The 15,974-nt window shown below is 39.9% G+C and overlaps 1 protein-coding gene across 1 annotated transcript in view; it reads left to right on the top strand.

Annotated features, from left to right (window-relative positions):
- The window catches only part of TMEM104 (transmembrane protein 104), an 82,599-nt gene that overhangs the window by 51,657 nt on the left and 14,968 nt on the right, over positions 1-15,974 (top strand). The window contains exon 9 of the mRNA XM_035104402.2: positions 2,168-2,261. Coding sequence (XP_034960293.2) covers positions 2,168-2,261 — 94 coding nt within the window. The remainder of the gene's footprint in view (positions 1-2,167; positions 2,262-15,974) is intronic.

The raw sequence follows: 15,974 nt of genomic DNA, 5'->3' as shown, positions 1-15,974 counted from the left end.
AAATTCAATGGTCCAAATGACTTTCTCCCCCAGAACTTGATAAATTAGTAACTTCACTTATAGTAGACTTACTTACCTTTGTATTTTTACAAAATATTTTGAATTTTTATAATAAGTGGATGTTTGTTGTAAGAACATAGGGGGTATTTTATGGACAGGAAAATTTGCATATATAAAAAGGTTATCCCCAAATTTCATTTCATTTCATATTCTCCCAGTCTTCATTAAGCAGTCAGCACTACCAAGCTGATGGACTGTGATTAATACAAGCATCTCATACGGCAAATAATGAGTTTCTCACAAAATAAATGAAGAGCTAAGTTTTTGAAATATTGAACTGTATTACAAAGCTGCAGTATTGTTGCACCGTTGGGAACTTTTGAGAGCTTTGAATAATATTTATGGCTTTCATTGGAATGAGACTAAACAGGCTCCCTGACTACCAGCTTTATGTAGGAATTAAAGAACTGACAAGTAGAATCAGGATTGCAGCTAATGTTAACTTGCCCTTTAACTGTTGGATAAGTTCTGCCTCTTTCTTAGTCTCTATCTCACCATTATAGGTGATTACAAGAATACAAACTTTACTGGTTTTGGTATTTTATTCATAAATTTTGAATGAACAAGATAAGAAAAGAATATTGCTTGTCTAGACAGTGGAAATAAATGGAAATTGGGTCTAAAATTAATCTTCCAATATTTTATCAGTATTTACAAATTAGACATTTTAAAGAAAGATTGACATTTAATAGGGCTCAAACTATTTGAGTTATTAGACTATCAGTGTAATGGCTCTATAGGACTTTCCCCAGCAGTTTTATTACGTGCTTTTAACAAACTACTTTGCAGAATCAGCTTTACTGTTCCTTAAAAAAAAATGGGAACAGAACATTGATATAATTATGCAAAATAAATAGCAATATCTATTAAGACAAAGTATGTCTCAATTTGTAACCTTTAATGTAAAAAATTGTCCTTGACACCAATAAAATTGAAGAGAATCTTTTTAATAATGTGAAATATTGAAAATCTGGCAGTTTGAGGGCTGACTTTTTGATGCCCTTTTGTTTGTCACACTGAATAATTAAAATGGTCTGGATAAATCTTATCAGTGAAGAGACCTGTGTTTGGGGGATCTGAAATGGGATCTCTAGCTGTTTTTTAAAATAAAAGTTCAGTAACAGGTGAGGGAAGACTAGAATCTTACTGGGACATCTTTCTGAATGAGACATCATTGCCTTATCCTCCCCTCCCTAGTTGATTATTTGCCTCAGGGAAAATAATACACATACTAGTATTATAGGGTGAAGACTAGCTTGGGGTGATTTTTTTTGTGGCCAGTGGTGAGGGGGCAAGTTTAAATATCCTCCCGTTCAGCATTGTGGTCATGATTAGATGCAGCCTCTCTCTCCCCCAACCCAGGGGCCTGGTAGCCACTACAACTTTTTTTCAGTAACATAACAACGACTATAATGATAGAGAATCTGATAGCATCCAATATACTGGCTCTTCTGCTGGGTTATTTGAAGAGAGTCTACAAGAAGAGGAAATTGAAGTGATGTAAAGCATAGTTGTGTTGGCAAAAATGAGGATGTGAAGAGATGGAAAACAAAACTCTCTCTCTCTCTGTGTGTGTGTGTGTGTGTGTGTGTGTGTGTGTGTGTGGGAATCTTCTGTTCACTTTTGATACCTATAGAGGGGTTAACCAGGAATAATTTTGGATATTTTAGCACCTTCCCTAAATTTATACTGATTTGCTCATCATTTTTTGTTAATTATATGCTAATCCCCCCCAATGATGTATTCTTTGTATGGGGTGCTTAATATTGACATTACAGTATCTTTGATTAAAATCTAGAGAGTAATACTGCTAAATAGGTTAGCAACAACAAGCCTAAAAAGAGTATGGGCAAAGAATGGAAAATAAATATTTTGTAGAGCTACGTAGCAGTCGTAGCAAATTTTTCTGAACCAAAATTTCACAAATGTTCTAATTCTGCCCTATTCAGATGTCAGTCAAATGGTTTGACTGTGAAAAAGGTTTGTTTTTCTTTTTAAACAAATGAATAATTATCAGTAATAGAGACAATTTCTGTGAGTTGTACATAGTGAGTTTGCTTTTCTTTAACTCCATGATTTTCTTGACTTTTTTTGTTCCTTATTTCAGGCAGCATTTACCATCCTCTTGGGCCCATTCACCTTTTTTAATGTGCAGAAAACAAAGTATCTTCAGATCCTGACATCACTCATGAGGTGGATAGGTAAGTCCATGAACAACTGCTGTTCTGCACAAACATTACAAATCATGATATCATTGTGGGTTCCTCCTCTGATCTTACAATAGTCATGTCATTAGACTGCTTTCAATGAGTAGTTTTTCATGCAAGTGAGATGGTAGCTAATAGGCAAGACTGCCAGCAGTGCAAGAATTGCTGCATTGCTAGCCTTTGTATCTCCCTTGACCAGGCTGCTATTGTTAGTTTGTATGTCATGAACCTCTCTGATTCTTAGCCAAGAGACTAGGGTTTGTTGCTGTGATTGCTAGACATCTTGGAAACCTAGAGAGAATAAAAAACTTCATGAGTAAAGAGGGAACCGCAGTATAGAAAGATTGTTGTTTAGTCGTTTAGTCGTGTCCGACTCTTCGTGACCCCATGGACCATAGCACGCCAGGCACTCCTGTCTTGCACTGCCTCCCGCAGTTTGGTCAAACTCATGTTCGTAGCTTCGAGAACACTGTCCAACCATCTCGTCCTCTGTCGTCCCCTTCTCCTAGTGCCCTCCATCTTTCCCAACATCAGGGTCTTTTCCAAGGATTCTTCTCTTCTCATGAGGTGGCCAAAGTATTGGAGCCTCAGCTTCACGATCTGTCCTTCCAGGGAGCACTCAGGGCTGATTTCCTTAAGAATGGATAGGTTTGATCTTCTAGCAGTCCATGGGACTCTCAAGAGTCTCCTCCAGCACCATAATTCAAAAGCATCAATTCTTCGACGATCAGCCTTCTTTATGGTCCAGCTCTCACTTCCATACATCACTACTGGGAAAACCATAGCTTTAACTATACGGACCTTTGTCGGCAAAGTGATGTCTCTGCTTTTTAAGATGCTGTCTAGGTTTGTCATTGCTTTTCTCCCAAGAAGCAGGCGTCTTTTAATTTCGTGACTGTTGTCACCATCTGCAGTGATCAAGGAGCCCAAGAAAGTAAAATCTCTCACTGCCTCCATTTCTTCCCCTTCTATTTGCCAGGAGGTGATGGGACCAGTGGCCATGATCTTGGTTTTTTTGATGTTGAGCTTCAGACCATATTTTGCGCTCTCCTCTTTCACCCTCATTAAAAGGTTCTTTAATTCCTCCTCGCTTTCTGCCATCAAGGTTGTGTCATCTGCATATCTGAGGTTGTTGATATTTCTTCCGGCAATCTTAATTCCGGCTTGGGATTCATCTAGTCCAGCCTTTCGCATGATGAATTCTGCATATAAGTTAAATAAGCAGGGAGACAATATACAACCTTGTCGTACTCCTTTCCCAATTTTGAACCAATCAGTTGTTCCATATCCAGTTCTAACTGTAGCTTCTTGTCCCACATAAAGATTTCTCAGGAGACAGATGAGGTGATCAGGCACTCCCATTTCTTTAAGAACTTGCCATAGTTTGCTGTGGTCGACACAGTCAAAGGCTTTTGCATAGTCAATGAAGCAGAAGTAGACGTTTTTCTGGAACTCTCTAGCTTTCTCCATGATCCAGCGCATGTTTGCTATTTGGTCTCTGGTTCCTCTGCCCTTTCGAAATCCAGCTTGCACTTCTGGGAGTTCTCGGTCCACATACTGCCTAAGCCTGCCTTGTAGAATTTTAAGCATAACCTTGCTAGCGTGTGAAATGAGCGCAATTGTGCGGTAGTATAGAAAGATAGATGCATTTTATTTAAAGGTGTAATTTAATTTGAAGCTACATTTGTATGTGTTTATGCGCCTCACACGGCCAAAAGCAGTTTTTCAGGATTTAATTAAGTTTTGGGATACATTTGTTGCAGGCAGCATGCATATAGGAAGACGACTTTAATGAGGTATTGAGCCCAAGATTAGACAGATCAACAAACACAGGACATGCTAATAATATCCCAGTTATCTTTTAACAATGGTTGGCTGGGTATTTGGTGATATTATCACCCTAACAAAAGGGACTGCACTTATTATTCTAGCGTTCATAGGTTTTTTATTATCCTTTTGTAACATCATTTTTCAAAAGTCTATTGTAAAAGCAGAAATAGATACAATGTTTAATCCTGATCATGCGCCATTAACTCTTCATTGGGAATTTAAAGAGAGATCATCACCTTTTTGGCAGCTACATTACCCTTTTTTTTTTTTTGAGAATGTAGTCTTCACTACAGAGTAGGTGGCTGGAGTGGTGGTGAGATTCTAATCCCATTGTCATGTTTGGATCATGGATCAAGTCCTCCCAATGTCCCGATCTGCTCAAGACGGCCCTGGTGATACAGGTTAAAGCTACCCACATGGGGCTGTGTCTGAAGCAGTTTTGACTCCTTCCATATCTGCTATAGTGGCTGTGCCATACAGTATAGTTTTCATAACAATAGAAGCCTTCATAGCGGGTTGTCTGATCAGGCAGTCCAATCAGTGATACAGTTTTGTTGCTTAGAGATCCATCGGAGGGACCTCTTTGCCATAGCTGTATTCGGGTTTAGGATTGGCTGAGTGATGCAGAAAGCTGATTGGCCAGAGAACAGGAGATTGGCAGAAATGCCTCTAAGTCCAAGGAGGCATAAAATGTGTGGGGAACAGGAAAGAGTGTGTGGATTTGAGATTTGGGGGAGGAAATGTTTAAAAACTCCTTGACATACTCAGTGGGAGGGTTGTGCCCCAGTAGCTCTAATGAACCAGCCTTCACTGTCCTTCTCACACCATTTTTACCCTGGCCATATAAAATCTTTGTAGGCTCTGACTTCTTTGCTGGAAATGGTGATCTCATTAAGTGGTATTAGGAATGAAAAAGTAATTCCTTCTCAGGTCACTGATCCAGGGCTGATCATTCAACTTTCACTCTGTGTAGTGTGTATAAAATAAACCATGCTGATCTCATCCTGTCTCTTTGAAAACCTGACATCTGTCTTTCCTGAAGTTGTAAGATAATGAAACTTTAGTACACAAGCCAGGCTTTGCCTCTGAGTGCTTGGTGAAGATGAGAAAGGTGAGAACACTTTGGGCACAATGTAGGGAGAAACCTGTTCATTAGTTTAATTCCTGTTCAGGGCCAGTGGAAGATAAGCTGCCTGCAGGTGAAATTTAATGACTATGGCAATGCCTTACTGACTATTCAGTGCATATGATTTTCAGTGAATTATTTTTTGAGAGAAGAAGGAAAATATGAGCTTAGTGATCTTATTGAAGAGTCAGACCTGTTGTCATCCAGGGCAGTATCTGTTTATGCAGGGCAGCAGTGGGTTCAGATTCTTACCAGCACCTAATATCTTCCTGTTATTGTCTGAGCACACACAAGCTTTGTGAATTCCATGCTCGTTGGTGCAAATGGAGATCTTATTAAGTGGTGTTATGAGTTTGAAGAGCAATCCTTTCTCAGCTTGGAGACAGAGTTATTTGCTGTTAACAACCCACTCACTGGCCTTAACTGAGGCATATGAACTCGCCTCCCCACCCCTGTTTTGCAGACTCCATCCACTTGGACTCAAGAGCACAGATAGCATTTCCTGGCTCATTACAAGGCAGTGGTGCCAAAGGTGTTTCTGGAAGCACCCTTGAACTTTCATGCCAAACTCCTTGTGTTAGGCAGACAGATCCTAATTTGTGTTTTGTACTATTAAAAGGCATGCATCTGTTTGTTTGTTTGTTTGTTTTGTTTTGTTTCTGCTACTTACAGGATTACAGTACATTGTAGCCTTCTCCCTCCACTTAGTTTGGTTAATTCTCTTTGTGGCACAATGAACTTGGCAAATCAGAGATCAGAATCTCTTTATAATAGAGCAATAAATTTGGGAGAGCTGACTCACCTTAGTAAGCCATGATTTTTAAAACCTGACACACAGTATGCCTGGCACAGGAGTTGCCTTGCTGTGCTCAGTGGTTTCATTCAGGCTGGCGGACATTAGTCTGTTCTGCTTCAGGTGTATGCTAAATTAAGATGACCATAGAGTGTTCTTGACAAGAATGCTACATATGAAGATCATCTTGGGGACCTGCATTTTTCAGTGGTAGTGAACACAGTCCCTTTGTTTTGAAGACAGCCACCTACTGAAACATCAGGCCAACAATATGGCATAAGAAATATTTGAAATCATATCGGGCTTCAGAATACAAATGCGATAAAGTCAGCAGCTCCCGACAGCTGGGGTAGAATCTGTTAGCCAAGCCTTTTGGGCATGGTCTGGAAGCAAAGGCTGGCATGATGTAGCAAACTCCTTGTCATAACAAATAAGAGGAAGAAGGGCACTGGGACACATCACCTGAAGTGGAGCAAGCTCCAGATAAAAGCGCTTCTCAACACAGATGTCTGGATCCATATTGACTCCTCTAGGGATCCCTCTTTGTGCATTCATTTAAAAAAGACTTCAAAATGCTGATCTTGTTTTCATATTAAAACCCATTCTAGCCTCAATAATTCTGCCACTCTGGCAAGTGTGTTAATAGAATTATTGAAAATAAGCCTAGCTATGGCCCTGTTATATTGCTGTTATCTAAAGCAGTATGTGTGAAAGCTTGCAGACAATGCTTGGTGATGTGTTAGAAGCCAGAAGGAGTGGTTGCATAAGATTACCAGCGGTTCAATGCTAAATCAATGTCTTACATTGCTCCATTACTAGCAGAAGCAGATCTGTGTGTAAGAAGCAAATGTGTCATTCGATTATATATATGTAATATAATTTGTGTCACTTCATAAAATGGAAATAATATTGTGTAAGTTGGCTCTTCTTAGCACAGAAAATGGTGTCAAGATCTTAAAGAGTTTCAGGTACTAATGTAGCTTTTTGCTCAGAGATGATCCAAAGGCAGCAGTGATGAATGTATTACTGTATCACAGAATTCAATAAATAATTGTGTTTCACCTCATGCATTGGTTCAAGAAGTGCAAATTAGGTAGGTTTGCATTAAAATGCAAACTGAACACATTTATTAATCTGCCTAGTTAATTATTAAATAATCTGACCATAAACATTGATAAAGGAAATCACTTGTACTTAATATTCATTTAAAAGTTCTTCTAGCACTTCTCTGTTAATCTGTTTCCCACTTTATTAATTATTGTTCATTTTATTAAAATAATTTCTAACCCACTGTTCATTGAGTAATCATTGAAGTCCTTTTGCTCTTTGTCTCTCCAACTGCTTTATCACTCATCCAGATTAATTCACTCATCCTTATTGTATAGTGCTTGTCCTCCAAAATAACTTCATTGTCCTCCAAATTAGTTTTCTTTTGGTTGAATTCCATTGTCAGGTCCAATGCCCACACATGGCCATAGTTAAGATTCCCAAATATCTAGTCCACTAATTCATTCAGTGTGTGCTTGTTACTGCTAAAACGTATTTAAATGGTCCCTTACCTCTCTAACTTCCTGTTGCTCTTCTACTCCTTCAGTTCAACTTTCCCTCCCATCTCCGCAACTGCCTTGGGAAGCTAAGCGAGGTACCTGAACCTTTCTATTGAACCTTGATGGTTGTGTGTGTGTGCGCACGCACGCGCAATTATTTTAAGCTCATATGGCCCAGACAATAGGACTGAGTCTTGGTTGGATTGCTGGATATTATCTGGTCTCAGAGCCAAGATGTCCCAATTATGAATCTGCTCCCAGATGAACCTGACCACATGGCTAGTCTAAACTAGCTCCAGTGTTGCCTCTTTGTGTGTGCACATGTGCATGACAAACAGCCATGGGGTCTGCATGCAGCCTCAGTAAACTGGATTGGTTTGGGGTATCATCTGCGCCCAGGAATATTAATGAATGATTGATCACACTGGAGCTCTCTATTCATTGCCACCAACCTGAGCCGACTGCATTTTTAGACTGGATAGATCAACTCTTGATCAGATCTTAATAAAGCCATTCTTAAGACCTGGAACACATAACGGTAAAGTTGTATTTTGCCTATATTGAGTTTGGTCTTTTGTGCTTGTTTCTGTTTCATTTCTGCTTCATAAGCTGGAGGGAACTACTTATGCAGTGTGATATTATTCCTTTTTGCCAGACAACAGCACAATTTTTATTTTTCTTATGAAGGTTGTATATTCTTGCTGGTAGTGTGTTTTCCCCAAAATTAATGCTTAAAGGGCTTTCATTAAAAAAGAAGAAGGCTGTGTTCCCATTGTAAAAGAAGGAAGGTCGGGAAATAATGTGTGTAGGTTGCAATGTGTAGACCAGGCATCCCCAAACTGCGGCCCTCCAGATGTTTTTGCCTACAATTCCCATGATCCCTAGCTAATAGGACCAGTGGTCGGGGAAGATGGGAATTGTAGTCCAAAACATCTGGAAGGCCGAAGTTTGGGGATGCCTGGTGTAGACAGTTTTGACAATAAGATACACTGTTGCTTACTATAAGAACAAATTATTGCTGAATTGCTCTCTGTGTTGATTTCTCAGTGGGTAATTGGATAACAATACTTCCTGTATGACTGGGGATTTATGTATTTACAGTACAAATATATATATACACCATATTTTAGCCCTCAAATGGCCTTCCAAACCTGTGAACAGGAAGTTTTTAGCCCCATCACCTACTTAAAAAGCAGCATCAAGAGAGGATTCAACAACAACAACAACAACAACAACAACAACAACTCCCACAGCTTGTTGGGATAAAAATAACCACCACCTCCCTACAAACCAGTAAAGATGGGGACAAATAAACCTGTCTCAGAGGAGAGTTTCATAACCACAGTGCTGCCACTGAAGAAACTCTGTCTCCTATCACTGCAAGACATGTCTCTCTCAACAGAACAAGCAGTAGGGCTTCTGATGATGGCCGCAGGTGACAAGTGAGTTATTATGGGAGGAAGCAGTTCTTGAGATATCCTAGCCCCAAACCATACAGGGCTTTGTAGGTAAAACCAGCAGCTTCAAGTGCACCTGGAAAGCAGTGGATCTTGCCTGTGTGCAGTTTTAACTTAACAACAATCCTCTGTCTGAGGCTTCATGTTAATTTTGTGATGAACTGACATGCTGACAACTAGCTGACTGGCAGTAGCTTATATTAGTTCTTTTGCAACCCCTTCCTTTCAAAAATCATTTTGAGAGGACAGAGTATGATCTGTTGCTCATCCTGTTTTTTGTGTAAATGACATGCCAGTGCCACCTGGATCTACTGTGAACTATGTATAATGGTATTCTAAATGTAGTTATCTGAAACATACTTTTCAGGGTGCCACCATCACACAAATCCTTCCTTAATGCTCAGAGCAACTTCAAGTATACATGATTATAAGAATCATGGCACATACTTTTCTGATCTGCACAACAAATACAATGGATAGGTCATCTTAGACACTGGTGGCAAAGCTGTGGCTTTCCAGATGTGGTAGAGCGGCAACTCACATCAACCCCAGTCAGTTTATGACCAGGAATTATGGTTCAGCAATATCAGGGGGGTGAGGGGGGCATAGGTTAGCCACCCTTGGCCTAGAGCCCAGCATGCAGTGCCTCATTTCTTCCTTCCAGCATTGTGGAATGTTTAATTGGTTAATCAGTGAGTTTGCACTGCATGTGTTGAGAAGCATATAGTAAGGGCTAGAGATCATGGGGAAAACACAACAGTGTGGAAGAATTCATTAAACATTGACTGTGTTAGCAGCTAAGGCATTTAATTGCAACTTGTTACAGTATAAGACTCCTAGCAGGCTGCAGAGCCAGTGCTGGAGAGTTTACCCAGCTAGCCCTCAGTCAGGGGCAGGTTTTGATCAGTTTGTTACAGATGCTATATCTGTTATTATTGGATGTTGTTATATTTTAATAATTATGCCTTCTGCAAATCCCTAGAGTGCTTGCTTTCAGTTTCTCAGTCCAGTTTTCTTTCAGTGGTGTCCTGAAATTTACTCATTTCAGGAAAATTAGCATGTTAGTCCTTTGTGCAGTCTTCTTTCATGGACTGTCACAAACACTTCGGAAAGGTAGTGGCTGGATTTCTGCTCTTCTAACTGGTAAGACCACACAGAAGATGGAGGCTGAAATCTTTTGCCCACTTACTTGGGAGCGAGTCCCTTTGAACAACTGTTGGTATATTTATGCAAAGGTAGGTGAATCATTCTAGGTCCTATAGCAACACTGCAGAAAAACTGACAATAAAACTGGAGAGTTCTGCTTTGCACATCTATGCATGTTCTTTCTTTTCATCCTTTGAACTCTCATTCAATTGCTTTCCAATACAGAGGCTTTAAATTTTGGAAAGTTATTTTTAAGAAAATGTTTGTGTCGATACAGTATGCCTTGCTTCACTAGTGGATAGATTAGGAAATCAATACAAGTGGCAGGTTCCCTACATACACACCACTGGAAAAAATGCTCAGATTAAGCGGTGCCTCTGATGGAGAAGTAGCATGTGGAATGGTTTTCAAAAAAGGCCCTTTCTGCAGTACGGTTCCCATTATTTGTATACATTTAACAATTTATATAAACTATTGATAAATGTTTTAGACAGTAGTGGTGCTTGAACTTGGGATATGAATGAAAATTGGGTATTATAACCCAATTTTGCATGGTGGTTCCTGACATCAAGAGATTTTTGTCTTTATGGATACAGTTGAACACCATTTTGAACTAAGATGGTAGAATAAACCTTTCAGGACTGTCCTGATTTTAACCACTGGTTTCAAAACTGTACTGATTTTTTTGTTTTCTTAGAATTCCCAAGCAACACTGAGTGTGATGCTTCTAGGTTTGAACTTTGGATAGTCACTTAATGATGTGTTCATTGTTTTATTTAAAGCATATGATGCATTTGTTTGCTACACAAGTGAAAGAAACTATCTCTGGATTTCCAGATAGCCCCTCTCTAGTGTTGCACAATCCTTACTTAGAACAAATACCTAAAATGCATGTGATTTTCTTCTGTGGTGATTCATCTGTTACCATTTGCCTTCTCTCAGAAGAGCAATTAGCCAAAACAAAACTAAAGAACCCTCTTTTTTCTGAGCTGCTGCATAGATTCATAATTCCATACAGTACCATGGCTGTCCTGCTCCTGTTTTTAAATTAAAATGTACAGTAAATTCATCCAGAGATTCCATCTCTGAACTAGTTTTGTTCCCACTCTTAAAATTCGACAATTGCTAATTGGGAAAGGGGACTGGGGGAATGCTTCAATATTTAGAGCCATGGCTTGTACAGAGGTTTAAAAACTCTTGCTATTTCCAGTCTCCTGCAGTGAGATTAGTATGTCAGCATCCTTCCCCTCTAGACAGGCACTCTTCTTCTGATGAAAGGCTGAGCTTACTGTGACAGTTTACAATAGGCCCATTCAGACTTCTTGCTCTTTCGAGTCTGTTTTACACACTGTACTGGTAGGATGGGTAAAATTCTGAGCCACAAGCCATTTCATGCTTTAAGAGTATTCAAGTGACGTCCTGATCTCACCAAGTTCGTATGTGTGCATTTTCTTTGTTTCTTTTGAGGGAGGACAAGAACAGCTGTATAGTGGATAAATAATGCACTTAGAAGGGAGAAGAAAATATATTTACAATGACAAAGTTGGAATACCAGGCTTCTCCACAATCTCATCTCTTTGTGAAACATCTGCTGAAGAACTAGTTTTCAGCATCGTCTGTTGGGGGTGGGGGGTGAGGTAAAGTGGTGCCAGATTGAGTCTTAGTCCCTTGTTAGTTTCAGATAAAAAATCAAGAATGATATAGAGTGCTATATCTGGCTGTTTAAGAACTTGCTAGGTAAAATGAGTGTTTAAGAAGAGTGTTTTCCCCCAGACTGGGAGAGAAAGTTGTGACATTTGCATGGGCCACTTCAGTTATGTTTAGCTGCGGCATCCAGAGCAACTGTTTACTTCAATTTTGTGCTACATCCAGGGTAGAAAGGAGGAGTGATCCAACATGCCATAATATCTGTAGTAGAGTATTTTGTTGCCCACGCAGTTCTAGGAAATTGTGGTGGTGCTTCATCGGATACGGGACCCACCAAATTTGAGAAGTTTTCTTGTTATGTAAGATTTACATCTTGTTCATGACATGCCCAAGCTCTGTGCAAATATACATTGGCAGAGCTGGTGCTATAATGAGGCAAGTTGAAATCATTGTCTCAGGCAGCAGGCAAATGTTGTTAATAAGCATGGACTGTTGTTCCCATGCCTCATTGTTGTTCCACTCTCATATTTCTCCACTCTCATTATTGCTGTCTCTGTCAGCTGCACACTGAGCCTCTCCAACACCTGTACCCTCCTCCTCTCTTGGTCTAGCACCTGAGGAAAGGCCCAAGGAGCCTTTCTCAGAGCAAGGCATTGTGAAGTGTTCTTATAAAATACCTCTTAGCAGTAGCCAGAAAACTAAAGCAACAACAATGAGGCAGGGCACCTGCACTGCCATAGCTGAAAACGGTGGATAATTGTAGGAATAAGTTTAAAGTTATGTATGCTGTTTAAAGTAACTTTCGCCTTGTTCCTTAGCTTAAACAACATTTCTAGCTGCTACAGCAGTGTGGGCCCTTTCCCAGTACTTTCACATCTTTACCACCTAAATGCACAGTATTCTGTCATACTCAGTTTGAGGGATAAGATATCATCCTTTTTCTCATGGGGCGACATAAGTGAATTTCATAAAGTACATTTAGTTGAAATTGAGCAGCGTAGCAAGTACATAGTTACGCTAGTGCCCCCAAATTGTGAAGTTTTGCTGTCTACTGGATGAGAATAAATTAGGCAAAGCAGCATTCCCATTTTGCTGACTAGATGCCTGCAGTCTTTTTTTAATAAGACTATAATGCCTCCCTATATCTTGCATGATCTTCCCTATTTCCTTATAGGCTGACCCTCCACATTGCTCCTGTGTCCTCTTTTGGGGACTATTTTTTCCAGAGCCTGCTCACATTCTGAACTTCTTTGTTATTTCTGTTGAGTTCTTGTTCCTAAGAGTGATATATTAATGATGTATTTCAGACATTGCAGTTCTTATAGTTTGTTATTCTTGCCACTGTTGTGTACTGGAATATGTAATAAATTTTATGAAAGCTTGCATAGAATGAAGCCTATGGCTCAAATAAATGTGAAGAAGAAGACTGTGCCACCTGCAGGAGAATTGTTAAATAACTTAAAACAAAAAACATAATCATGCATCCAATTAAGTGAACTCTAATCCATGAAAGTTACACCATAATGAATTTGTTAGTCTTTAAAGTGCCACAAGACTATTGTTTTTCCTGTTCCTTCTGGAAACTTTAAAAAAGTTGATGAAAGACATGATTACTTCAAATTAAGGGGAACTGAAATCAATGTGGCTTCCAAGATACATACTTCTTTTTTAATCTTGGTGTGTTAGACCAGTGTTTCCCAACCAGTGTGCCTCCAGATGTTTTGGGACTACAACTCCCATCATCCCTAGCTAGCAAGACCAGTGGTCAGGAATGATGGGAGTTGTAGTCCCAAAACATCTGGAGGCACACTGGTTGGGAAACACTGTGTTAGACTAATACTAGTGTTTCAGTATTGTCCATCATTTACCCTCTGTTTGCTTTTCTCTTGAATCTTACCTCAGAACCTCTCAGCGCCAGTGTTTTGCTGGGTCTCTAGGCCATCACCAAAACATTTTGCGAACCTAAGGGAGCTTGACAACAACTGTCTATGAGCATGTGCAACTGTGGGAGGAGGAATCTGCCCCTGAAGCCTCTCCTAAGGGCATTTCCCATCTTCAGTGGGACTGCAATATCCTCTCCTCTTCCTCCTCCTGCTTCCCTCCTGGTGCTTCCTCCTCCTAAGAGTCTATCCTGATACTTTTTCGATGAGGAACAAAGCAAGAGGCATGTACTGTGAGAGGGTGATTCATTATCATTATGCACTGGCGTATTGATTCTCCGTTTTGGGAGGAAAGTTCTGTCACGCCATCAGCTAGGACTGATGGATAGCTCTGCCAGAAATGTGTCAAAACTCTTGACACAGTGCTTGCTTAAACAAATAGTTCTAAGTGGATTGAGGGAAGGAATGGGCTATGGGCACCTCCTATTCTGTCAAGATGGTGGGGTGGAATTTCATGCTCTCATCTGTTCTGCATTACTTGCAGAAGTGAAAACTGAAAGTGTCTTTCATGCCTTCTAGTGGCATTTGATCAGTGTTGCTCAAGGCTGTGAGCTTAAAGAATGTATGGCTCTGGGGAAGGTAGAATAACTGAGTTGCTGGGAAATGGGATACCTCAATTTACACCTCCTGTTCTGTGTTTATCTCCTGTTACATACAACTAGAAAGCCATTCTGGCCAAGAATTTCCAGAGTAGTAGTCTTTTATTACTCTGTTGCAGCAAAACCAACTAAGAGCCTTGTGGCACATGGAAAGAGTTAGAGGTACTTATACACATGGTGGTGGTGGGAAGTGTTAACAGTGAGGATGGAGGGAAATTAAATGTAGAAAAATAAATAGTAGTAGTAGTAGTAGTAGTAATAATAATAATAATAATAATAATAATAATATATTATTTATACCCCGCCCATCTGGCTGGGTTTCCCCAGCCACTCTGGGCGGCTTCCAACAGAAAAATAAAACACAGTGATCTATGAAACATTAAAAGCCTCTCTAAACAGGGCTGCCTTCAGATGTCTTCTAAAAGTCTGGTAGTTGTTTTTCTCTTTGACATCTGATGGGAGGGCGTTCCACAGGGCGGGCGCCACTACCAAGAAGGCCCTCTGTCTAGCTCCCTGCAACTTGGCTTCTCGCAATGAGGGAACCGCCAGAAGGCCCTCGGTGCTGGACCTCAGTGTCCGGGCAGAACGATGGAGGTGAAGACGCTCCTTCAGGTATACTGGACCGAGGCCATTTAGGGCTTTAAAGGTCAGCACCAACACTTTGAACTGTGCTCGGAAACATACTGGGAGCCATTGTAGATCTTTCAAGACTGGTGTTATGTGGTCTCGTAATGATTATGGACAGGATTCTTCCACTTGTGCAACAGTACTTCTCCCTTTTCCTCCTTCCAAGCAACTCACAAAATTGGTTCTGTGGGGTAGGGGGACCTGGCAAACTGTAATGCTTGCATATACAGAAAGATTGTAAAAGCAGGATGTTGAATTCTACTGTGTTTAATTAACAGTAGACCCTAACATATCACAATATAAAATATTTGCTTTTGTCAGCAAGTTAAATATATTTTTATCTTGATTCAGTCCATAGGTGAATTATAGCATATTAAGAGGTTTATTATGGATCAAATTGAGACAAATGATTTTTATCACAGTACATGTATTAAAGCTTAGTAGTGTCAATATGTTTGTGTTATCAATAACTGGTTTGTGGATGTTCATAGTAAATTTTGTAATTATCCCTGTCTTTTTCTGCATTTCATTTCCCTCTGACCTCAGTGTTGGTAATTCCCTCACCAACCACGTGTGGTAGTCAGGATAACACTTATTGATGTGAACTGTAGTCTGGACCAAATGTGTTAGTCTTTAAAGTGCCACAAGATCCTTTGCCGTTTCCGTCTGAGAGTGTACCATATATATAAAGGTAAAGGTAACGCACCCCTGACAGTTAAGTCCAGTCACAGATACAGTCATATAAAATTGCTCTTGACTTTGTTGCCTTGCAGATACCTAGCATAGTTATCCACAGTTGCTGAAATGTTGCTTGATGTGCTTGACCAATAATGTTTAGAATTGAAAGTCAGCATTGAAAAAAATTAGATAAAGTCACATTGGCCAGAATAACTGCTGGATTCCAGATCAGCAGAACAAGAGCCAACACATTTTAGCTCTGCAAGTAACATGAACATTACTTTTATGAAAATGGAACATAATTGTATAAGAAAGCC

The sequence above is a fragment of the Zootoca vivipara genome, chromosome 2, assembly GCF_963506605.1.
Source record: "Zootoca vivipara chromosome 2, rZooViv1.1, whole genome shotgun sequence".
In the NCBI taxonomy this organism is placed as follows: domain Eukaryota; kingdom Metazoa; phylum Chordata; class Lepidosauria; order Squamata; family Lacertidae; genus Zootoca; species Zootoca vivipara.
The sequence above is the reverse complement of the archived record's forward strand: the minus strand, read 5'-3'. Positions and strand labels throughout refer to the sequence as shown.